General features: G+C 42.1%; 1 protein-coding gene across 5 annotated transcripts in view; it reads right to left on the reverse strand.

The window, feature by feature from the left end:
* Positions 1-25,005, reverse strand: part of Arhgap26 (Rho GTPase activating protein 26) — a 421,874-nt gene that overhangs the window by 386,897 nt on the left and 9,972 nt on the right. The window contains exon 1 of one of the 5 annotated variants that reach the window (XM_071612272.1): positions 21,773-21,842. The exons of the other annotated variants lie outside the window; for them this stretch is intronic. Within the exon in view, the coding sequence (XP_071468373.1) occupies positions 21,773-21,827 (55 nt within the window). The 5' untranslated portion in view covers positions 21,828-21,842. Of the gene's footprint in view, positions 1-21,772; positions 21,843-25,005 lie in introns of those variants that run through there. 5 annotated transcript variants of the gene reach the window in all.

Consider the following 25,005-nt stretch of genomic DNA (forward strand, 5'->3'; position numbering starts at 1 on the left):
CAATCCACAAAACACTCCAGAGTCACTTCAGCTGATGATTATAATTACTTTCTCCCTTCCATTTCTGCCTGATTTTGTCAAACCCACATCTCATAGACCTTTCCACTAGAATTAAGGACAGGAAGAACAAAAGACCAAATCTTAAACAATTTAAATCTGCTGCCTAGGTACAGCCTTTTTAAAAGATGCCCAGAAAATAAGACTAGAATCAAAATGAAATCTGAAAAATGTCAACTTCAGCACATCTGTTCATAAGCCTTCATGGCCAATCGTTACAGGGCTGGGCTGCAATTGACAAAATTGTAGCCATTACTGTAAAAACAAAAATTCTCTGTATATTTGTTATAAACAAATAGCTCCTTCCAATAGAGGTCATGCGAAACAGATTGTCTCCTCTCAACTTGCAGAGCCTTTGGAGTAGTCAGGGATTTAAAAGGCAATAGATCCTCTTTGATGCTCTTGTTGGTATAAGTTTTACTCTCTCTCCACGAGGTTACTAAATCTGACCCATATGCACTCCACTCTCATCAAATGGGGGGAGGGGGGAGGGGAGGGGTATTGCATATGCGGATCCATAAACCAATGACTGGCACCGGAGATAAGCATGAATGCCTGGATTTAAATTCATGCTTTGAATACACAGTGTTTCCCTAAGGGGAGTGGGCTTCTCTAGCCACCAGAGCTCAGAACCAAGGATTTTCATCCTTATGTTCTGCAGGGAAAACAGCTGGGTAAAGCAACATTCTTCAAACACAAGAGTGGCCAAAGGCAGGGGAATTCTTCCTGTTTGCCTTTGGAAGACAATCCATCTCCTTGGTAACATTTCTAAAAAAAGAAACACACATATACACACACACAAGTGCACTCACACACAAGTACACACACACACACACACTTTTACTAAATCTTATACCTCAGCAGGCAACCTAGAAAATATGCCTGTGATTCAGGCAAAGACCCACTCCTTGTTCTCGTTCGATGCTTTGGAGGTTTTTGTTTTGTTTTTACTCCCCCCCCCCAAAAAAGGAGCATATAGTATCTCTCCAGAGGATCTCATGACTTTCCTCAACTAAAAAATAAAGATGGGCCAGGTACAGCCCTCACCTGTAATCCAGAGGCTACGGAGGCTGAGGCAGGAGGATCACAAGCAACTTAGCAAGACCCTGTCTAAAAGTAAAACTAAAAGGTTGGATGAGAGAGGAAGGGAGAAAGGGGCTAGCTCAGAGGTACAGTGCTCCTGGATTTAATTCTTAGTACTGTAAAAAAAAAGAGAGGGGGCTAGAGAGAGAGACAGACAGACAGATAGATGGTGGCAATAGTGATAGTATCACTCTCTTAGAAGGTTGTTTTGAGGACTGAATGAGAACGCCTGTGGGATTTACAGAAGGTCTGGCACACGGGGTGTCAGCAATAGCTATTAACTATGACTACAACTCTTATTATTCCCCAGTGCACAGTTGTCAACTTGGAGATGACAGAAGGTAGAACTGGATGATGTATAAACCAAAATGTGAAAGCCTCCTACCGAAATTCCACAGCTCAAACCCAAAGAAAGGAATCAAAGCTAAGCCCAGGACAATAAATAAATAAATAAATGTATAGAAAAGCAAAAAGCAATCGGCCCAGTGCACCAATTGACTAAACCACACATCCACCATCAGGCAATTAAAGATGCCTCAAGAACAGGAAATGGCACCTGCATTGGGCTGATGTCTGATTATACAAACACACAGACACACAGACCCACAGACACACACACACTGCTGTCCAGAGGCCTCTGTGACTCCATGTTCCTCATCAGGAAAGAGCAAGAGCCATAGGATGTGGAGGTTTGGATACTTTCTTAGACTGAAACAAGAAATGAAGCTGGCAACATTTCCATCTCTCTATGCCACGGCCCCCGCTTTCCTCCCACCCTGATGCTCAGACCTTCCAGCTTGCAGACAGACGCGCACAGCTAGAGAGTTCAAGTCACACATGGGCACATGAGAACATGCTGCCAGGTTCACAGGAAGTCGCAGAGTGTTAGGAGATTACTGAACTGACCCCACAAGCAGGTCTATTAACAAAGCACAAATAATGGAATTAGACAAGAAAAAGAACTTGGCCTTCTTTCTGATGATAGTTTAATGTAATGGAAGCAAAAAGAGAGAGAGGGAGGGAGACAGGGGACCTCTGATTCCAATGAGTCACTAAAGAAGGGAAGGGTAATAAGCTGCACATCTCTATAGTCCTTCCCAGCTCCACACCCCAACCTTTATGCTAAGACAAATGTGTTCATCATTCAGTCACTTAGTCTGGATAGTTTATAGTTACTTATTTTGCAATCAGTGCTTTCTGGATCATCATGCCAAACAATGGAAAGATAAGTAAGGCCTCTCAGAGCCTGCATTCAAGAATAACAGGATAAAAGGTATCACCTTTAGATTCGCCCCAACAGATCAAGTCTTCTCAATAACATTGTGCATTCCACTGATCAAGCCTGTGCATCAAGCAAATGAATATGTAGCTGTGAAGCTAATTACATGTCATTCCCTGTGGCCTGCAGAATAAATCCTGCTAAGGAATTCTTTATGGGTTCAAACCCCCTTGGCTTCAAAGCATCCACCAGCATCTACTATATTACAAATTAAGACATTTCTCCTGACAAGCAATTGTGGAGTGGCTAGTATGTGCTAGTCACCATGCAGACCTCTGAGGATTGATACACCCATGAATCCTGCTCTCATGGACCTTAGCATTAGCAACTTAAGGAGATTTTATCATTAAAGCTGTACAAAGTTATAAGGACCAAAGTGCAAAGAACAAGTCTCTCTAGAAAAAAAGTAAAGACATTAAGATACACAGACACCCATAGCTGTTCTAACAGTATTCACTGCTGTAAATGCAAATACGGCACTGCTTCACTCTTATAGTAGAAATGAAGAACAGGAAAGGTGACCAAGTTCATGGAGTTTGTGAGGTTTGATGCAGGATGTAGTCAAGGTATCCCTTCCAGGCTGGAAAGGAACAGTGTTACCTAACAGGACTGTCCACATGCCCAGGAAACTGACACACAGCTGGCAGGTCTTAAGGATACCACTCAAATGCCAGACCAGCAAAACCTGGTGTGGGAAGAGGCTCCAGGTTATAATCAGATCTGGCTTCTTTTTGGCTCAGCCATATATCCTATAGCCCCAAACAAAGCAATAAGAATTGCCTTTGGGGCATAGTTTTAACATTTATAAAATTACAACAACAGAAAAAGGAGAAGCATGCAGGTTACAGGAAGGACAAATAGACTGTTCACCAAGTCCAAACAGCAGCTTCATAACCCCATTTATATGACATAATATGGTCCCTGGTGGAAACTATGCTCTTCCTCTTACACACTTTCACCATCGCCACTCTTCCAGGCAGAGTGGCTTGTGAAAGGCAATCAACAACTTGGGCAATCTACAACTTCCTAAAATTCTGCATCATGTACGCTGGAGAGCAGAGTCAAAGCAACAGCCACCAATGCCCCACCAAGGCCATTTCTCTGCTGCTGAGTCCAGATACACACCTGAGAGGCCTAGCCTACACAGAAGGCACCAGACTGGGAAGCCAAGTGGCCTCCGGAGGCAGTGGCACTTAAGCTGAGATTGAAAGGAGTTAGGTGAAGAGAGGTGGAAGGATCTGTTTCTGAGGGAACTGCAGGTGCCAGGGCCCTGTAATGGAGATGCATGGGCATCAAAGGGAGCAGAAAATGGTCCAGGTGGTTAGAAAATGCAGAGATGATGCAAGATAAAACTGGAGAAGCAAAGGGACCCAGACCATGACTGAGGTTAGTTCTAAGAGCAATGTAGGGGAGGAGGCACCAAAGAGTTTCAAGTAATAAGGTGACATGATCAAACTTTCAAAAATCCATTCTGGCTATAATGGTAGCCACATGCTAATCAATGAGTTCTAGCAGTGAATACCAGCAGCCATAAGTAGGGACAACTGTCTGAGACATCAAGAACAAGAAAGGCTGGGACACAGAGAAAAGGAAGAAAGATCAGAAAGGAAAGGAAGGAAACCCCTGTCTAGCACAAGCAACTCAACAGCCTCTGCATGACCCAGGACTTGGAGGAAATGCAGAGTCTCAAGCCCACCTCAGAATATACATGTTGTTTTCAGTTCTGGTTCTGAGAATGGAACCCAGGGCCTTGCTCATGCTAGGCCAGCACTCTACCACTAGCACTCCAAACCCCAGAGCCTGCATTGTAACAAGGGCCTCCAGGTTATTTAGAAGCACACTCACATTTGGGAAGTGCTGCTCCTCCAATGGAGAGGGAATAACTCTTGGGAGATCATCAATCACACCCTAAGTTTTTCATTTTCAAATCCAGTTTTTAAAAATGGAGTCTATAATACAGCTAAAAAACCAAAGCCCCTTCTTTAAAGTTTAAGTACACTGGAGTCACAGATGGGGCTTGCTACCACCCTCTTCTTACACCAGCCAGGAAGGGAAATCGCATTGACCTGCTCCTTGATCCTGGATGTTAAACCTCATGATATAAGCAATCACAGAGAGTGAGCAGAGACAGACACGATACAAAAAAAGCATCCTTTATCCATCCCCCAGAGCATCCTCTTGTCTCCTCAGCAGAATCCAAGTACGCTAAATCTTCCAGAAGCATCCATGAGTCAGTCAACTTTAAAGGGCAGCCTGTCAACACGATTATTCACCTTGCTACCCACTTGAGAAGTGAACGAAGACATTTGCAACATTCATCAATCTTACAGATCACAATTCTATCTAATTATAAAAAGTGTTGACTCAAAGCACTGCTTCTCTGTGACGCCTAAAATAAGTCCTTTAATCATTAGGTGTCCCAGCTTTTCTCCATTTACAAACAGGAACGCTAGCATTTATTCCCCCCAAGGATATTTTAGGGATTAGGGAAATGATGCTTTCAATGCTGAGGTAGCTGGGCTCTCTAGTTCATAAAGCTTTGATTATGTCACTATACTACTCAGAAAACTACCACTGACTTCCCAGTATCCTCTGAATGAAGACAGCTTCTTCACTGTGGTCTCCAAACCTTTCACAAACTAATCCCAACAACTTTTCACTCTTACTGCATAGATGCTCCAGCCAACCCAAAATAGTCACTTTAGCTAGTGAGCTTCCTGGTGAAGTGGAACCTACTGCCAATCCCTCCCCAACTTACTGTGTCAGTAGGCACTAGTCAAACAAAGGAGGGTGGAGAAGGTACCAGGTTCTCCTGGGAGAAGGAACAGAAATATCTGGGGAGTGAGGGGTGGGGAGAATGGGAGAGTTGCTCAATGGTAACACTTGCCCAGCATGTACAAGGCCCTAGGTTCAGTCAGCACTGAAATAAGAAAAGGAAAGGACAGAAATGTTCAGTAGACTAAAGCTGGGAAATCCATCATCCATTGAAGAAAATAAAACAGATTCCAAAGGACTGGAACACACAGTGTAGACACATAGGCAAAGAGAGGCTGCAGGAGCCTGCAGGGTCCAATGTCCACAGGGCTCAGGAAGCCTGATCAAGACGTCTGGACTTCATCCTAAAAGGGCTAATGGAAATGTTCTTGAAAACAACCATACTAAGAACTGTTTTAGTAAATGCATAAGATGCCTCCAAAGACTTTTTCAATTCACTTTGCCCACCAATTAAATTCAAACTGTTTTTAGGAAATATCTGTGGGAATTGTAATAGCAGTACATCGTCTCTTTTAACCAGAGATTATAATCACAGAACTACAGACCTAGTAGAAAATTCAGCAATCATGTACTCTAACCCTTTATTTTATAGATAAGAGAGCTACGGTCCTGAGAGATTAAATGATTTGCTCACAGACAGAGGCAATTTGTGGCAGAGTCCATATTCAAACCCAAGTCTTAGGGACTCCTAGGCCAGAGAGAATAGGATGTAGTAAGCACTCTGATATAAGAATTAAAGCATTCATTCATTCATTCAACAAATATTTATCTGTGTTCCAGATGCCATTCTAAGTACTAGTGATACAGAAATGAACAACAATGATAAATACCTTTGCCCTTCTGTTTTCATTCTAATAGGGAGAGACAGACCAAAAAAAAAAAAAAACCATAATAAATTATACAGTATGTTAGAACAAGGTAAGCACCACAGCAAAGAGTAAAGCAGAGAAGTGGGCCAGGAAAGGCTGGTAGGGTAGACCTTATTGAGAAAGATCTTACTGGGAAAGCGAATGAGAAAAGCTTAAAGAAGGCAAGTTTGTATAGGCTCCTGACCATTGGAGGGACACACAAGGTCTATCCACTCCATGATAATTTACCTGTACAAAGTGGTGATGACAGGGCTGAGATTCAGGGGAGAAATTTAGTCCTTTTCAAAACCTACTTACATCCATCCACCAAGTTCAACAAGCGACGTTGTCTCTGATAAAAGAGGAAAAAAATAATTCTGGTTTCTATAAGAGTCCTGATAGGCTGATAAATTGGAATGCAATTAGATAAAAGGGGATAAGGAGGGAATTTCAGGCTTGAAGCAAAACAAGTACATATTCTGCATTTTTATAATGAATCTAGCCAATTTATTTCAGTTACTGCCAAATATGGATTAAAATGTGGGTCACTTCCTGAACACACCAGAAATGAAACTGAGATTAGCACCAAGTTCCCAAAACCTGGTGAAGTGCTGTCCAGAAGAGAGAAAAAGAGGGCACCAAAAGAGGAACAATGATAAAAATTACAAAGGCCATTAGAGCTTGGCTCATCTTCCCCTCCAGAGCATGCTGCACAGGCGTAAAGGGTCACGCCAAAAGGATCCAAGTAAAGGCGTAAAGGGTAACTAACTCCAAAGAGCTGATACTTTCTAAGCCATTCTCACAATCACCTTCTGAGATGGGTACTCTCATCGGACTCAGTTTACAAATGAGAAAACTAAAGGAGCTGAGTCTTTGAAAGGTTAAAATGCCCAGGCATTACCACACCACGCAGATAGGACTGGAACCTGGGCCTACTTGACTCCAAAACCCATGCTAAGGCTCAGCAAACTTCAGCTCTACTCCAGCTTTTGAATGAGCTGCGAGTTAAATATGGTTTTTACATTATTAAAGGACTGTGAACACAAACAAGAAGAGAAATATCTAGAGCATGTGATTACAGTGTAGAAGGCCCTGGTGCAATCCCCCACACCAAAAAAAGATTGAAAATACAGAGATACAACAGAGACCCTCTGTGGCCCACAAAGCCTAAAATACTTGTTATCTGATCCTTTACAGGAAAAATTTGCTGACTCTTCTAGTCTAATCTACACTAGCCATCAGCAAATCCAAAATAAGTTCTCATGCGGGGAAGGGATATAGTTGGATGTAGTTGCCTAGCATGTGCTAGGCCCTGGGTTCAACTCCCAGTTTCACAAAAAAAGAGAAAGTATAACAAAACAAGTTTTCCTGAGTGCATTCTGTTTCCCAAACTCTAAACTGATAAAGAACCAACTCTCATTCTGTTCAGGTCATAAGAAATCACTGAGGGTCATGAAACTCTGCTGCATTACTGAATAGTTCCCCTATGGCATTTTGCTTTCACTTTTTCTAATTTGTCCCAGCAGGGGTAGTCCCCTTTCTCCTTCTTATCGGCTTGACAGTCCTATCCTTGATTCTCTAGGCATTTACAGTTCCTTGGCTGCTCACAGTCTGCCCAGACCTGATAGTAAGTACCCAATACTTCAAAACTATCTCTTATTTCTCTCTCTCTCTCTCCAAATATGAATTATCAGGAAAACTTTATTAAACTAACAGGTGATAGCCCAAATTGATTTATCCAAATGCAAAAGAGAACCAAGATCTATCTGAGAGGCAGAACCCTTTCTCTTCCCTAGATTATCCTGCTCAATTTCCTTAGGCCAGTATGAGAGGAATGTGGGTGCCTAGGCTGCTAACCCCCTTCACCTGTATTGACAGAACCCTAATATTCCTCCAGAAAACATCCCTCCCCAACTTTCGGAATGTATTTCATTTAATGTTAACGCCACTCTGGCCTCAGGCCAGGCCAGCTTCAGGGATTATCTCAAGGACAAGTCACAATTCAAAAAAGAGCCAATGAGATCCAAGCTCAGGGCTTTGGGTTTGGACTCTTGGTCACAAGTCATCTTGCCAATGTGAGGGAAGAAGCTGCCTGTGAATGGCACCATCCTAGAAGACAGCAGAGGGGAGTAATGCAGACACTGGAGCTGCAAACATCCTTTGGAGATGGGACCCAGGTAAGTCCAAAATCAGAACAACCCTGGGCTTTGCAGCTGTACACCATAGCAAATTCTCTTCTTGCTTAAGCTGCTTGGCTTGGTTCCTCTCTCTCTCACAATAGAAAGTACCCTGGCTGACACAGCCTGAATGGAAGCACCTCATCTACAAGTGTGCCTTATTAAAACTGACAGTGGAGAATACGAAGGGAAATGAAGCAAAGGGAGGAGGAACAGGATAAGGAAATGCAGTGGAATGAATCTGACCTAACTTTCCTATGTACATATATGAACATATCACAGTAAATCTCACCATTACGTACCTCCACAATATACTAATTTAAAAAAACTATAATAGCAGGAAGATCAGTAGAGGGAAGGGAACAAGGGGAGAGAGGGTAGGGAAAAGAGAAGTACTGAGGACTGAATTAGAACAAATTATATTCTATGCTTTTATACTGATGTCAAAATGAATCCTAATGCTATGTATAACTAAAAAGAACCAATAAAAGAATTTTTTTAAAAAGAATGTATAGTCAAAAATTTCAAACAACTTTTCTGGCATCAACCAAGATGGGGTTTTTGTTTTGTTTTGTTTGGTACCAGTGATTAAACCCAGGGGTGCTTTACCACTGAGCCACAGCTCTAGCCCTTTTTATTTTTTTTATTTTTGAGATAGGGTCTTGCTAAGTTGCTAAGGCTGATTTTGAACCTGCAATCCTCCTGCCTCAACCATCTAAGTCACTGAGATTACAGATGTGCACCAACACACCCAGCCAACCAAGCTGTTTTTATTCTCTGATTTGCTGAAAGTAAATATGGGGGGAGGGGTTGATAAAAATCTCAAAAAAAAAAAGATTAATGGGGAGTGATATTGATCAAATCATACTGTTATATTGTATGCATGTATGACTATGTAACAACAAATCCCATCATTGTGTAGAACTATAATACACCAATAAAAAATGTGGAAAGAGGGAAAAAAAAACTCATCAAGAAGCTGCCATCACTGTTCCCAATACTCCACATCCTACTGAAGCCCAAAAGAATTCACCTCTCTTCTCCCCATTTATTCCAGGAACTCAGGATCTCAGAAAGATGTCAGGGCCTTCTGATTTAATACCAGTTACTGATTAGAGCTGGAACCAGCAAGACAATCAATATTTCAAATCAGTGTACTTTATGTCCTCCTATCCCAAACTGTTACCCCTCAAGCCTCTGAGGGAAGGGAAAACAAAGACAAAAGGCAAAGGGGTCAGAGCACTCAGTGGGGAGTTCTCCTGCTTCTCTTATGTCCAGAGTTGCATGACAACCAGCCTTGGCCTGGTCAACCCAGTGAACAAGCAGAGGGACAAATCTCAGACCTTCAGGTCATGCAGTATGTCCTGTTTGTACCTTATTCAAGTGCAGGGGTGGGTCCATACTGTTCCACAAAGCTGGCAGAATGCAGCAGAAACAGCGCCTGATGTCTCGAGAGCTCTCCCACAGATTTGGCTCTCCTACACTGGCCAGAGTTCCTCTGCCCTTTATGCCTCCCATGAGCATCAGCTATGGATATTCCCCAAAAGAGATGATAAAGATTTTCAAAGGGAGCTCAAGGGCTGGGGATATGGCTCAGTAGTCGAGCACCTGCCTAACCTGAACAAGGTCCTGCTGGCTTCCATCCCCAGTACGAGTAAAACAAAACCAACTTGATAGGAAAACAGGGGAAAGGAGCTCAACTTTGTTATTTACCAAGATACCAGAAATCAGCAGAGGAAAAGATATAGTGCATGTCCGAAAAACAGGCCAGCTTGTGTTTCAGGCCCAGGATTTTCTCACATCCTCCAACACTGTCCATTCCTTGGCTACCTCCATGGATTCTGGCTCTAGAAGTACAGACACAGTGCTCTCTGTAGGTCATGAGCTAATTTCTAACAACTGAAAAGTCAGCGGGGACAGACATGAGTGGCAACACATTTTAACTGAGGTACTAGATCCCTGCACGGTCAATCCCGGAGGAGGAGGAGAAAAAGAATGTGGGTCAGTAAGTCTCCAGTGCTTAGATGTCACAAAATAGGCACCTTGTGTGCAAAGACGGAGGTGATGCTGTCGCTTCTTCATCCCCACCCACCCTAGATTAAATGTCTAAGAATAGTGGTGTTCCACAAAGAGAGAGAGAGAGAGAGAGAGAGAGAGAGAGAGAGAGAGAGAGAGAGAGAGAGAGAGACTGACTCTTAGCTTACATTCTACTTAGCAAGGCTGGAGTCCTAAAACTTAAAGAGGCAGTTGTGAAACACTGTCTTCTGTTAGCTAAGTTCCTGTTAAGACCCTTTCAGGCACAGGAAACTCTCTGAATGAACTGTTATAAAATCTTATAAAAAGTCTCCAGAGGGTTTCAAAACATTTTGTGCAGAAATTATGCCTTGGGGGTATCCATTGGAAGAACAAGAGATGTGGCTCCAGCTCGGACACAGTGTCAGCAAAAGACATGTGGGGACCTGAAATATAACCAAAGTGGAAGAAATATTTATTTTAGTCTTTTTAATAGACAATAAAAATGCATCCATCTTACACAAATGATTATGAGGCTTATAAAGCACAAATTCCCATTTGTGCTATTACAGATAATATGATTTGTTAAAACACAGCACCTTTAAATGGGAGTGGGAAGGAGAATATACACCCTAACATTCAAAATCTCTCTTTTTAAAGCAGCTTCATACACATGAGTGAACATATACATGACCTCATCAATTTAAAAGTCAGCTGTGAGTATATTTCTTCTAGGTGTGATTTTTACAAAAGGAATTTATTCACAGAAAGTTAACTGGCTCAGCTCAACAGAACTGGGCCTCCTACATGGTGCTACTTATGACACAGATTCGAAAATATGAGATTTCCCTTTCCTATCCCATGCATATAAAAGTAAAGAAATAGAGAAAGAGATTTAAAAGGAAAAAAGGAGTGAGTACCTCATCATTTTGGGGTTACCTCAAAAATAGAATGCATTACCATTACCACCCAAACAGACCAGTCACACCTGATCTACCCAAGGTAGAATCTTTAATGCAAAATTAGATATAAAGAGAATCAAGGAATGTTTTGAGGGATGCTTCTAGAACACAGGCAAGTGAAGTGTTTGAGAAAAGCTCTCTGAAGGCACACCTGATGTTCATTCAACCTGCACTCAGAAGGACCACAAAGACTATAAGTCAGGGCATGGGAAAGTGGAAGGAAGAGATGGCAGTAAGACTTAGGTCAAGCAGTCTGGAGAAGCAGCTTCAAAAGGATCTCTGGCCTGGACCTGAAGGATGAGAGCATGCCCACAGGAGATATTCAGCAAAGGTATCCAAAACAGCAACAGAAAGGCCCTATGGCTGGGAAGTTCTCAGTACGTTAGAGGAATCTGATACCAGCAAAACTCAAGCTGAGGGAGAACACTCAGAGAGGTGATCAGCAAGGTAGGCAGCAGCCTGATCATATGAGGCACATAAGCCATAGGAAGGGCTGGAGTTGTAGCTCAGTGGCAGAGCGCTTGCCTAGCACATGCAAAGTACTGGGTTCAATCTTCAGCATCACATAAAAATAAATAAATAAAATAAAGACATTGTGTCCATCTACAACTAAAAAAAATGCTTTTAAAAATAAGCCATAGTAAGAAGTTAAAACTACATTGTGAATGACACAGAAAGTCACTGAGAAATTCTGGATAAGAAAGACTTGATAGGGTTTACGTTTTTTAAAATGATCATTCTGCCTGCCATGTGGGAAATAGATTCCAATTTACCAAGATCACTAAGGTTCTAGGTGGTCAAGATTCCAAGAGTAAGAATGGCCCTGCCCATGAAAACAGAAGGAAAAATGACATTGGGAAAAAATATGATCAACCAGAGCCCTTCCTTCAGGTGACAGCTCACAGTAACTGTGGTGACCCAGAGCAGATTCAGAATATAATAAGGTCACAGGTCTTCACAGAAGTGTTTTCTGACTACATAATCTAACGTGGCCTCCCCACTCTACTACTCATCACCCTCCATCTGATTTTATTTCCGGCACAATACTTTGCACTATCTGAAAGTATCCTGTTTATTTGTTTACTGCCTTAATTTGTCTGCCCACCAAAACATAAGCTCCACTAGGATGGACTTGCTCTTGTTCAGAGCTTTCCTCCCAAAATCTACAACAACGCCTAGTACATAGCTGGAATCCAATAAATATCTGTTAATTGGGTTCATGAAGACACCATCTTCACTTTTACTAAAAGCAAAGTAATCTATCAGTCCCAATTGTGGATTCCTTTCTAAGACAAATAGCTTCTCATAGGAGGTATTCAAACTAAAATGACCTCAGAACTTCAACAGAGGGGGAGAAAGGAGTTCCGCGCCCTGGATCCCATAACAACCCAGATGGGTATGTATCAGAGCGTGTGTGCTTCTGTAATCCTCAGAATTGCTCAAGTGTGCAAGTTTGCTGAGAGGCAGGAATGAGTATGGGGGTGGGGGTTAAAAACCACGAGAGGCAGGAATGGGGATCATTCATAACCAGAGAACTGGGACCACTGTGCTCCACTAACCCCAATCATCACATGAAAGACAACTTTGCACGAAGCACCACAATAGATACCCATGCTGACCTCAAGGAGGAAGGCCTAGCTGGGGCCAGGTGCCTACTCTAGAAGCCACATCTGAGCTGTAAGACAGGGAGGGGTAGGACAGGAAGGCACTCATGTGACATGCAGATTTTGTAACAATTTTTGAGAAGTCAGCATTCCAGACCATCTTAAAGAGATGACACAATCTTGTGACAGGACATGTTTAAAACCAATAGATATGCATTAAGTTCAATATGATATTGGCCAAAGTACAAGATCCAATCCAATTCCTAATACAAGCACTCATCACCAACAATGAGGCCAGAGCCTTGGATGTAGAGACAGCATAAAGACAACACATAATGTCTATCTTATTATCCTCTTATCAAAGGTGAAAGTAATCAGTCATCACAGTAGCAACAGCTTCTGTGATCTTGTGCCTGGTGGTCTGTGCACACCCTTAACCCATAAGCACTATTGCCTCCACTATATAAGGAAGAAATAGAAGATTTTAAGAGGCTGGGTAACTCTGATTAAGAGCAAACAGGCTGTCATCAGACCACAGTTCTAATCCTGCCCCCAACACCTTTTAGTGTAATATTTCCTGAATCTCCCTCTGCTTCAGTCTTCTAATCTCTTAACTAGGGGGGTTAGGCACAACTCCAGAGATGGTTGTGAAGGTTCAGTGAAAAAAAGTTGGGGCTGGGGGTGTGGCTCAGTGGTAGAGCACTTGCCTAGCACACATAAAACCCCTGCATTTGATTCTCAGCACCACACAAAAAAGAAAGTTTGTAAAACACTTAACAAGCATCTATTCAAATGGCGGATAGTCCAATACTATCCTGTTATCGTTATTAAGTTTCAATAAACTTTCAATAAACTTAACAGCACACTTCCAACATGTGGGACTCTTCACTATGCACTCTGCAATTGTATCTTTCTTCTCTGTCCCCAAACTTCTGTTCCGTCAATAGCAAAAAGAAAAAAGAAGGGGGGGGGGGGGGGACACAGGAAGAGGGGAGCTGACAGATGAGAGCTGGATCTTAAAAATATAAAAAGAAACTTAAGAGTAGGGAATTAATCTTAAAGAAATATAATAGCATGTTTTTAAGGACATACAGATTGGTTAATAATCATGAAAAAGAGAGAGATGCCCTAACTGCCCCCAAATAGATCATTAGTTCAAAAGTTTTGACATAGCATACCTGGAATATTACATCGCCACTGAAAACCATCTGAGAGAGCAGTTAATGACATGGGAAGATGATCAGGAGCTATTAAGTAGAAAAGGTTATAAAACCAAAATGACCATATGTAATCAGTCCTATTGGCGTAATTGGCATTTTCTCTTTTATTCATCTGTAATTTCTAAATTTTCTCTAATGAACATGTATTACCTGTATAATCAGAAAGAAATGCAAGTTTTTGAATTGTTTGGTTGTTTGTGTTTTTTTTTTTTTTTTAATGACTAACCTATATGAAGAGAAAGACAGGGCAACATGTGCCCCTGAGGAAGGCAGAAGGGGTAGCCTGCTATTTTGGTGTTGATGGTTATCTGAACTGTGGGGTCACAGCTAAAGGGAAAGAGCTGTAATCAACAGATCTTACCCAGGATTCACATGCACATGTCCAAAGTGTATTATTGCTCCTGGAGATTCCAGGTGGAGTGCCTGCAAAGACTCAGACCTCACACCCAGTTTCCTGACCTATTCCAAATAGGTCTCTAGGTCCCTAGGTGGGATTATAAATACATAATTTTATCTGGACCTGTTCAACTAACCCAAATAACATGCTCTCATTCCATGTCCCCAAATTTTCTTCTTGAAATATAAATCATTAACCTACTTTTATTAAAGATGATTTTAATAGCACTGCCCAAGCCCAATGATTAAAAAAAGGAAACTTGAAGTTTATATCAGGTCCCATTAGAGAAGCAAAAATAAGCACCTAAACACTTCCGTCAGCACTGATAGCCAGGGAGCTCTATGTTCTGTACCCGCCCTGGGCTGAGCAGGTCCTTTCACCTCTGGAACATAACACAGGAACTCCAACAGGAAAGGGGCCCTAGGCAGTGTTGTTTACCATGACATGAATGACCACTTGCTGCCCAGACTTCTTGGTTCTACAGTCCTGGCGGTGAATTCAGGAATCCTTCAAGCTGAAACTATATTACTCCCAAGAAATCTGGTTCAGGTCATTCCCGTTGACAAAAAACTTTGTTTTCCTCATAATCAAGATATCAGGGGATCCGCCCTTTGGCAAGACAAGCAGGGGGGAGGAAGGGCAGTCAGTGAAAGAATGAGGGGTGGAGGAGAAAATAAAAGAAGGCAGAGAAGCAAATTGGGGAAAGAGCAAATATATAGATGGTAGAGAACCTTTGGACTGGAATTTCCTAGAACTGTTAAAAATCCTTGGAGGAATAGGGCCTTCATGTAAATACCTTAGACAGCCTCCAAGCCATTGCCATCTCAGCACATGAGAAATCTACTTCTTTATCAGCAGTTTCTAAAATGGTTAAAGCTGAAACCCTCCAAATGCAACTATTCAAAAATCAGAATATTTCCAGCAATTTTTTACTCTGTAAAGACAAAAGTTCCTCTGGCTGGGGGTGTAGCTCATTTGCTTAGCATTCATGAGGCCTCGGGTTCAATTCCCAGCACCACACACACACACACACACAAATGTTCCTCTCTTGTTCAAAACAATGCATCTACCTATTGAGTCTTAGGTTCTTCATTCTCAATCTCAGCCAGGAAATTACCCTCCAAAACAAGCTCAGCACCAGGGAAGAGGCAGGACAAGAAAAGGGCTAACCCAGAGGCCTACAGGCACCCTTTCAAATGAGTGTGGATTAGGCCTGCGACACTACTAGCAACTCTGTCAGAGGATAAAAAGCAAGAATGGCATCAGGGGTCCAAGCATCCTAGCACTGCAATTGCTGCATTCTGATGACCTGCAAATTGTTTAGATGCTCCAGAGGAAAAAAATTCGTGGCTTAACAAGATCAAGCGACAAAGCAGACCACAGGATACCACCCTTGGAGCCATGGGTTAAAAATCCTAAGAAAGTGTTGCCTGGGACTGGAGGAATGGGGAGGATGGAAAATAATAGCTGAGAAGTACAGGATTGCTTTGGGGGATGATGAAAATGTTCTAAAATTAATCATAGAGATGAATGCAAAATTCTGTGACTATACTAAAAAGTCATTGAATCATACACTGTAGACGGGTGAATCTTGTGATATGTGAATTATAGCTCAATAAATCTATTTTCTTAATCCTAAGGAAGAACCTGCAAGGTCTCTGCCCATCATTGCCTGCCCTCCCGCACCAGTGCCCCATGTAGGGGGAGCTCAGTTATAGGTCTGATTGAGATGGTACATAAAGAGATATGAGTCATTCTTCTCCAGCCTGACATTTGATAAGTTTCTCATATAAGATAAGCACCAAAAAATACTTCAACCTTCTTTCTTAAGGAGACTCAGTTTTTAGGGGCAAGGAATAGACCCCAACATTCAGAACCCAGACTTGTGGGGGGGAAAAGCAAAATTTTAGTTATCCTCAGCTGGTAAACTTCTTTATTCATGAATTCAGTGCTGCTTCAAGCACAAAACCCCAACCCCTGTGGTGCTATGATGGTATGAAGTTATGCTAGCCAAAAGAGGTGGGGGAGTTAAGAAGCAAGCCAAAGTCATATCCCAAAAGACACCAAGGCCAAAAGCTATCAGTTCCACTCTAATTTCCTATGCAATGGAGCAGAGCTACCCTGCTGGGGAACTTATTACAGGCATGCTGGCTACATAAAAAGGAAACAGGATTTCTTTCCAGGGAGAGACCATCTTGCTGCTCTAAACGGACCTTGGCAACATGGGAGCTTGCTGACCTCGCACACAGAGCTCAGAGAGATCTTGGTCAGAGGCTGGGAGGCAGCAACAAGACCTGGCCAGCAGACACACATACAGTAGGAGCCCAAGCCCAAGATGTTGAGTACTGGTCCCCAGTGCCTTTCCTGAACTCCAGTTCCCACAAAGCCATACTGTCCCTTGCCAGAGTTGTGCAGCTGATGAGCTGCTAGATAAGCCAGTCAGGGCAGGGTTTGTGTCAAACATCGCTGCACTACCCACATACAAAAGCAAGAAGCTCCTGTCTTTAGAGAAGCAGCCCACAGAAATTCTTAAGAAGCAAGAGGCACTCAGCAACTTAGCATGGCCCTAAGCAACACAGTGAGATCCTGTCTCTAGACAAAATATAAAAAAGGGCCAGGATTGTGGCTTAGTGGTAGAGCGCTTGCCTAGCATGGGTGAAGCACTAGGTTTGATTCTCAGCACCGCATAAAAAAATAAGTAAAATAAAGACATTGTGTCCATCTACAGCTAAAAATATTTTTTAAAGGGGAGGGGTGGGGCTAGGGATATGGCTCACTGGTTAAGTACCACTGGGTTCAATCCCTGGTACCAAAAACAAAAAAAAAAAAGCAAAAGGCAGGGCAAAAGCAACACTGGTCTCCTGGTAACACCTGGGGTCTCACCAGCAGTTGCTGTGGTCTGCTCAGTCACCCAGCCCTCCCCAAAGGGCTGAGAACCTACAGAGATCAGAATAGAGATAGGCACCCAGGGAGGAAGAAGCAGAAGCTGTTGCCAGAAATGAGTGGCCCAAGGGCACCTCCAGGGCAGGAAGAGGAGAGAAGCACTCTCAGTTTGGGGTACTTCATGCTCCAGAGACATCAGCCAGGCTGTCCCCAGACTGTGTGACTAGCTGTGCAACTGCTCAGCCAGCTCATTATGCTTCCTGAATGTTTTTAAAGAAAAAATGTGCAAGATAATGACAGACTCTGACCCCAAATGACTTTAACCCTGACAAGAGCACCAGGACTCATTGTGGGAAAACTTTTTGCCCTGATTGTCCAGGAGCATAAAGTTCTCTTTTAGGAGCTCATCCACCCAACCCCAGTACTACGGAGAGCCCCAGCTCACAGATAGAGCTCATGAAAACAACTGGATCCCAGGTAGAAAGCCACACTGGCTGAAATGTTCCAAAGTCACTGGAACTTCCACACTTCAGAAACACTCAGCCATCATTCCTCCACCCGCAGTAATGCAGACACCTTCCAATACCTCAGATGGCCTAACAGAAAGGTGAACAACAACTCCATTGTGCACATTAAGGGGAACAAAGGATTTGAGGACCAGGTTTATATAAAAATGTTCTGGCCTATTCAGACAACATGTGGTTGGTCCAAGGACCTCCTCCATATAACTCACCCTAATAGGTGGAGGGGAGGTGGGGCTACAGGAAATGCAGATTTCCAGGCCTTCCCCGAGCTCATGTATCAGAATCTCCTTGTAGATCCAGAATCTGCAATTCATGGAATTTTTACACACTCTCACTTTTAAGAACCTCTGCAGGAAAAAGTGATGGGGGTTATTCTGAGGCAAGCATGGCAGTTATAACTCAAGATGTCTATAGTCGTGCCAAGCTAAATCCATACAACCACCAGCTTACAACAAGGACAATCTGGTAGTGAAAATAATGGCAGTTCCAATTATAGAATACATACCATGTGTCTCCTTACACAGCTCATCATAACATCTACTGTCCTCATCTATTCCTCACAATAATATTATTAGGTAGTTATCAATTTCTCCTCTTGCACTTAAGCGCTTTCTTCAGTTTTGCCTCCAAAGTGAAGGTCAAAATCCATAGGCCTCTGAGCAGGTCCTCACCCAAAATGGCCAAGAAAAAAAGCCCTGGTTCAAACTGTCTCCCATCTTCTTCTGGTTACCTTCTACACTTTGATGCTCCATGGTTTCGGCCTCCTTCTCTTCTCTCATTCCATACTGGTGGTTTACTATCTTTGCTTTCCATTAGAATCACCTGGGGAGCTTTTTAAAACTTCCCATGTCCAGAATATACCCCCAGACAAACTATATCAGAATATCCAAGAGTGAATCTATGGAAGTGGTGTGCTAGGCTCCTCAGGAATTCCAAACAGCAGCTAAGGCTGAGAACCTCAGCCTATGTCTCACCTTTATAAATCCATTTACTTCCAGGGCCTCAAATACCATCTAACAGAACCAGACTTATACCCATACCCTCCACAACTCTGCAAAGCTCCCAACCTGTGCTTCCTACCACCTAGTAGTTGTCCCCACACGCACGCCCCATCAGAACTCAGCAGGAACAAACTCAACTGTGCATCCCCTATCACACACCATGAGTCTTCTGTGGTATGCAGTTCAGCCAGCCCCCCAAGACCTAGCAGAGAAACTTCACATACACCCCTAGCTCTACCCTCCTCTCTGTCCTCATCCTCTCCTCAAGTCACGAAATGCTGTTCTCTTTCTCCTCTTCATTCACACAGCTCACGTCCTCTGAAAAAAAATGCCATGGAACTCTTCATTCTACTCTGTAATTTATCAGTGTCTGTGTGACTATTCAAACAGTGACTGCACTGAGTAAAGCAGATTTTCAGGAAAATCCCCCCCCCCCCAACCCCCACATGCTCTCTGTACTCTCCGGCACAGAGCTGCCTATCTAGGACACTTGTAACCTAGTCTGTAGTCGGTGAAGCACATCCCTCTCCTCCTCTTCCCCCAGGTACCAGGCCAGACATGTGTCCATCCTCTTGAATACTTCTGCCTTGGGACAATGTTAAGCAGAGAGTGACTCTCACATCTCTGATGAAATATAGGATTATTTAAGGTAATATAATAAATAGCAAGTAGTTTTCAATTTGATTATGATTGAATGACTATTTGAAGACATTTTATAGAAAATTGCTAAACATATCAAACTGTGATTTCTCAAAGATATAAACTTCTCTTTTGAAACCAATGCATTTTTTACTAGATAGATTTTTACAAGGTAAATAAACAGTGATGAAGGTGAGGCAAAAAATAACAGAGGTAACCTTTAAATGACTGACTACTGTCTCCTTGGGCTTGATAAGCCTTCTTGGGCTTTACCTAGAGGTCTCTACTCCTTCTCCCAACACCTTTCCAAACCAGCAGCAACTCTCACATGGGCCACATACAACCTGTTTTCCCTGCCTTCTCTCAAGATGCTGAGCACCCGGGAGAGTAACCTGGGTGACCTGACCTGCAAGTGTAATAATAAGACTCTGCCTGCTCCATCCCAGAAACCACCCCACCCACCCCACTCCCTCCCAGAAAAGTTGGCTTCTACACCAAGAGGAGCTGCCACAGGCATAAACCAGAGAGGACATGAGGCAGGATTTTGTTTTGCATTAGGGAGAAGTGCTAAGTGCTAAGTTCTGCAGCAGTTACAGAGAGATATCAGAAAAAAACACCCTCTCTCTTACCAGTCCCCAGGAATTCCAGGGCCCACAGGGAAGCTTCAACCATAGACAAGGTCAGGATCTCCAACTACCAAAGGCAGGAGATTGCTCTCCTTTTACACCTGTCAAGCCTCCTGAATAATGCACAGGATAAAAATTCAACAGCATCATCACCAGGAACACAAACAAGTTCTCTGGGGTCCTACACTTGGATGATTCCTAGGTACAGAGGGGTCACATTTTAGTGATTTTTGCTGTGGTTTTTAGTCCCAGAATTAACAATACATACAAACCAAGAAGAAGGAAATGGAGAAAATTCTAAGTACTGTTTTTATTTCAGAGGATACTCTGTAATGAATTCTAAACAGTGAGTTTCCTTCCCACACTAAAATCATAGTTTGTAAGATTTGGTTCACTTAGTATTTTTTTTATTTATTTTTTAGTTTTCGGTGGACACAACATCTTTATTTTATTTTTATGTGGTGCTGAGGATCAAACCCAGCGCTCTGCGCATGTCAGGCGAACGTGTTATCACTTGAGCCACATCCCCAGCCCCCACTTAGAATGTTTTAAGAACACTTCTATGAAATATTTATTAAACTGAAAAATACAAATATGGCATCTTTTAGCTGAGTAATTTCATCTCTAGGAATTTTCCTACAGATCTACTTACTTATCTGTCCTATGCAAGAGGTGCCAAGGTGTTCCTAGCAGCACTGCTTATAGGGTCAAAGACTGGAAATGGCCTAAATGTCTACTATTATAGGACTGGTTTCATAAATTATGTTATATTCACACAAAACAATGCTAACAGTGAGTTAGGTCTGTTCGTACCAATGTACAATATCCAAAATATATTATGACAGGGTATAAAACAGTATACATGGCACACTTCCAAATACATATATTTGTTAAAAAATGTGTATATATGTGTGTGTATATATATATACATATATATGTGCACATTTATATATACATTTGCTGACACATGCATAGTTATACTTGAAAAATTCTCAAGAAACTGGTAAAATGTTGCTTCTAGCATAACTAGAGATCCAGAGGCAGAAGTTGCAGCTGTCCCTTTGTCTCTTTTGAATTCTGTACCATTTATAGGTATTACCTACTTAGATTGGCTTTTTAAAAGAAACATATGAATTCGACTAACTATTTCTTTTTAATTTTATTTGCTCAACTGATATTCTTTGTCCGCACCTGACCTGCAAGTGTAATAATGAGGCACGCAGTCAGAAATGTGTTACAGTTTTGGTCCCATGGCTTGACAGTGCCCTTGGCACAGGAACAACCAAAGTTCAACTCAGCACCTGAAAAATCTATCTAGACTCACAGGAGGAGCCAGTTCATGTTTTCACAATGCTCCAATCAGCCTGGAGTAAACTTAAAAGATCTGACAGCAAGATCAGATGAGCTTTGAAAACTACCTGGGATGTCTTTACAAACCATACAAAATGGGGTTTATTTTGGCTTTTCCTGTGTGGCGGCAGCAGGAGTCAAAGTATAGCTACTGGCTTGGCCCAGAGAAGCCAGCTAGTTAACAAGGTTTGTTCCAGAATCCCCAAACCCCAAACCTTTGTCCATCTAGCAAAGGAAACACACACACACACACACACACACACACACACACCACCCAACCCCAGGAATCTCCTCTTTCTAAATATAGTAGGAAACTGCCCAGTCTCCAGCTCACCCTCTGCAGCACTCTGTGCCTTCCAACCAAGGTGAAATGAGCCAGACATAAACATGCCGTGACAGCTCCTGGCCCACACTGCCAAGCTGTTTTCCTTACTATTTCCTCTCTTCTTCCACTCTGAGTTCCTACAAAAAAAAAAACCCAGTGACTCTCATTTGTAAAAATTCCTTCAGCCACTAATTCTATTGTTCTCACTCTAAGAGACATGATTCCCTGCTTGGTCCCTGAAATTTGAGCAGACTATTAAATACGGACAGAGTCCTCTCCATCTCCTATTTTGCCTGTAAGAACCTGCAGCTCACCAAGGATATTAGACTGGTCCAAGGCTAACAAGGACACATTTAATTAATTGTAATATCTCTCTCTCACACACACATATCAGGTTTTGTTCTACACCCTGGTTATCTTAGAATCAGAATCAATGCCTAAAAGAAGGGCCTATTCAAAATGTTGGCAATTTGAGCAAAAGGTTAAGCTCTGAAACATAATCTAACGTATTCAAAGGGGCACCAAGTATCAACTAGCTATAGGAATGTAAAGACCTAAACAACTGATGTCAACAGGCTTGTAAAAACTGGAGGTCAGCAACAATTCCACTTGGAGGAATCTATCCCATGGAAAAGCTGCCACCCACACCCAAAGGCAGGTTGTGCAAATGATCAATGTGAGACAATCCAAAAAAACCTCCAAAAGGAGCCTGGGTAAATAAACTATGGTAAATACACTATATCCACACCATAGAACCCTCTGAGGTGATCAAAAAGAATTCAGAACTGTATTTCACCACATAATTGTTGCAGATTTTATGCCATTTTTTTTGCAAAAAAAATGGAATGAGACTATTATGTGAAGCTTTTTTTTTAATTGTACTGGTATTACTTAAAAATCATTTATTACTAAACTGTCTTTGAACCAAGATTAGGATGCATGGGTTACTCATGAATATATGTTAAAATTGAAGAGTCCAAATCCATGCACATCATTTCTTCTTGACATATTAGCAAACACTTTTCTGGTCTGACAAAAAAAGTTAATAAATCAGCATTATTGATTTGTGCATTATAGTTGAAATATTATACTTGAGGAAACATACCACAGCACTGAGAAGTATGGACTTAGAAATTCAAACTTCTCTGTCCAAAGATCCTGCACTGCTATCATTGGTTTCATTACCTGCCTCACCATCCTCAGTACCACTCATCTAAGATGCTAAGATGTGTGCTACTAGTACAGCAGCATTCTGAACAAACCACATAAGTGGGCTTTCAGAAACAGACGGACAATGGGCAAATGCTGGGAATTCTAGGCTCCTGGCTGGATTAGCAGTGTGTGAGAAGATAAATGAGCATCCTTTTGCCCCTGGTGAGTACACTGCTGCTGTTTATCTTTTAAGCAGCATGAGGTACAGAATTATACCAGGTGACAATTATGCAATGCAAGGTTATAAGCCAATTTTTTTTTTAAAGAGAGAGAGAGAGAGAATTTCTTAATATTTATTTTTCAGTTTTCGGTGGACACAACATCTTTATTTTATTATTATTTTTTTATGTGGTACTGAGGATCAAACCCAGTGCCCCGCACATGCCAGGGGAGTGAGTTACCGCTTGAGCCAAATCCCCAGCCCTATAAGCCAATTCTTAAAGTGAAAAAAAAAAAATTTGGTGTAATAATTAGGTGGTGGTGAGAATTATGCAGTGAAATAGAGAATGGGCATGTATTGACATACAAGAACTCTAAGACACAGTATTAGCTGGAAAAGTAAAACAGGATAATCTGCATAGTATAATCCCAATTATGAAAAAATTTTCACAGAAAAATGATACGGAAAAAAATATTCAAAAGTGCCGGAATTGAGTGTGCAGCTCAGCAGTAGAGTGCCTTCCTAGCATTGAGAGGCCCTAGGTACTATTCCAACCAAAGAAAAGGGACAGAGAGTACTGAATACTCCTATATACTTTTTTTTTTTAACTTTTTGAGTCTTGTATGAGAATATATTCATGATCTGTGTCATTTAACAATAATGTTAAATTTCTCCCTAAACTTAATCCTCCCCTAATTTCAGAAAAGAGTAACATCATTCACACAACTGCTCAAGTCAGAGACACTGAGTCATCCTTGATATTCCTCTTTTCTTTCATAGTCCACATACAATTAAGCAGCAAATCCTGTGGGCTCTACTTCCAAAAGCACCAGCATGTGACCACCACATCTGATATGGCCAACCTGGACCAAGCTGCCATTGTCTCTTACCTCACCTATTAAAAGCAGCCTCCTAACTGGTCTCCTTGACCCCATTCTGGCTTCACAACATTTTCCACCCAGCTGCCTGCGTAATCTTTCTAAAACACAAGCACGTCACAACCTCCTATGGCTGTCCATCATACCTAGAATGAAACCTAAAGTCCTTTCCAGAACTCAAGATCACTGATTTGGCCCCTGGGCTCTCTCTCCATTCATTTGCTCTGTTCCAGCCACAATGGCCTCACTGCTGGCCCATAAACAGCCCATGTACTCTTCCCTCTGTGACTTCTGCACCTGTTACCTCCACCCAAAAGCCCTTACTCTAATCTAGGGTTTTGGAAGGCCCAGTAAGAGCAGAGCAAGGCTCCTGATTTATTGAATGAAATACATAAAAATTTTAAAACATACTGGGTTATAGTTTTAAAAAATTAAAACTAAGGTCAATCAAAAATTTAAATCTAGAAAAACCACCTTGGTTGTTAGCTTGGTATTGGCATCCCTCTCTTGGCTAATTTTTAGAAATGCAATGGCCTTGACAGGACAACAAAATCCCTTCCCAAGGTACCTTCTACAATATCTCCATGGTAATTACAGTTCTCCCCTGGAGGCGGTTCTTATTTTGTCAACTCAGGGCGTTTGAGATCAGTAGCTTACATTGGCCAGAATTAGAAAGCCTTGTCTATGGAACTCCCAAAGAGATGCTGAATGGCCTAACTAGAGTAGAAACCTCAACCAGGGCTGGGGATGTGGCTCAAGCGGTAGCACGTTGGCCTGGCATGCGTGCGGCCCGGGTTCGATCCTCAGCACCACATACAAACAAAGATGTTGTGTCCGCCGAAAACTGAAAAATAAATATTAAAAAAAAAAAACCTCAACCACACAGCCTTCAAAGAATCACTGTCCTAAGTCCTGATATCCAAAAATCAATCAGTCAAATACATCTGAGACCACAACACTGGAAACAAAAAGTCCCCAGAAGAGGACAAACA

Source organism: Marmota flaviventris, chromosome 5, assembly GCF_047511675.1.
Source record: "Marmota flaviventris isolate mMarFla1 chromosome 5, mMarFla1.hap1, whole genome shotgun sequence".
Lineage (NCBI taxonomy): Eukaryota > Metazoa > Chordata > Mammalia > Rodentia > Sciuridae > Marmota > Marmota flaviventris.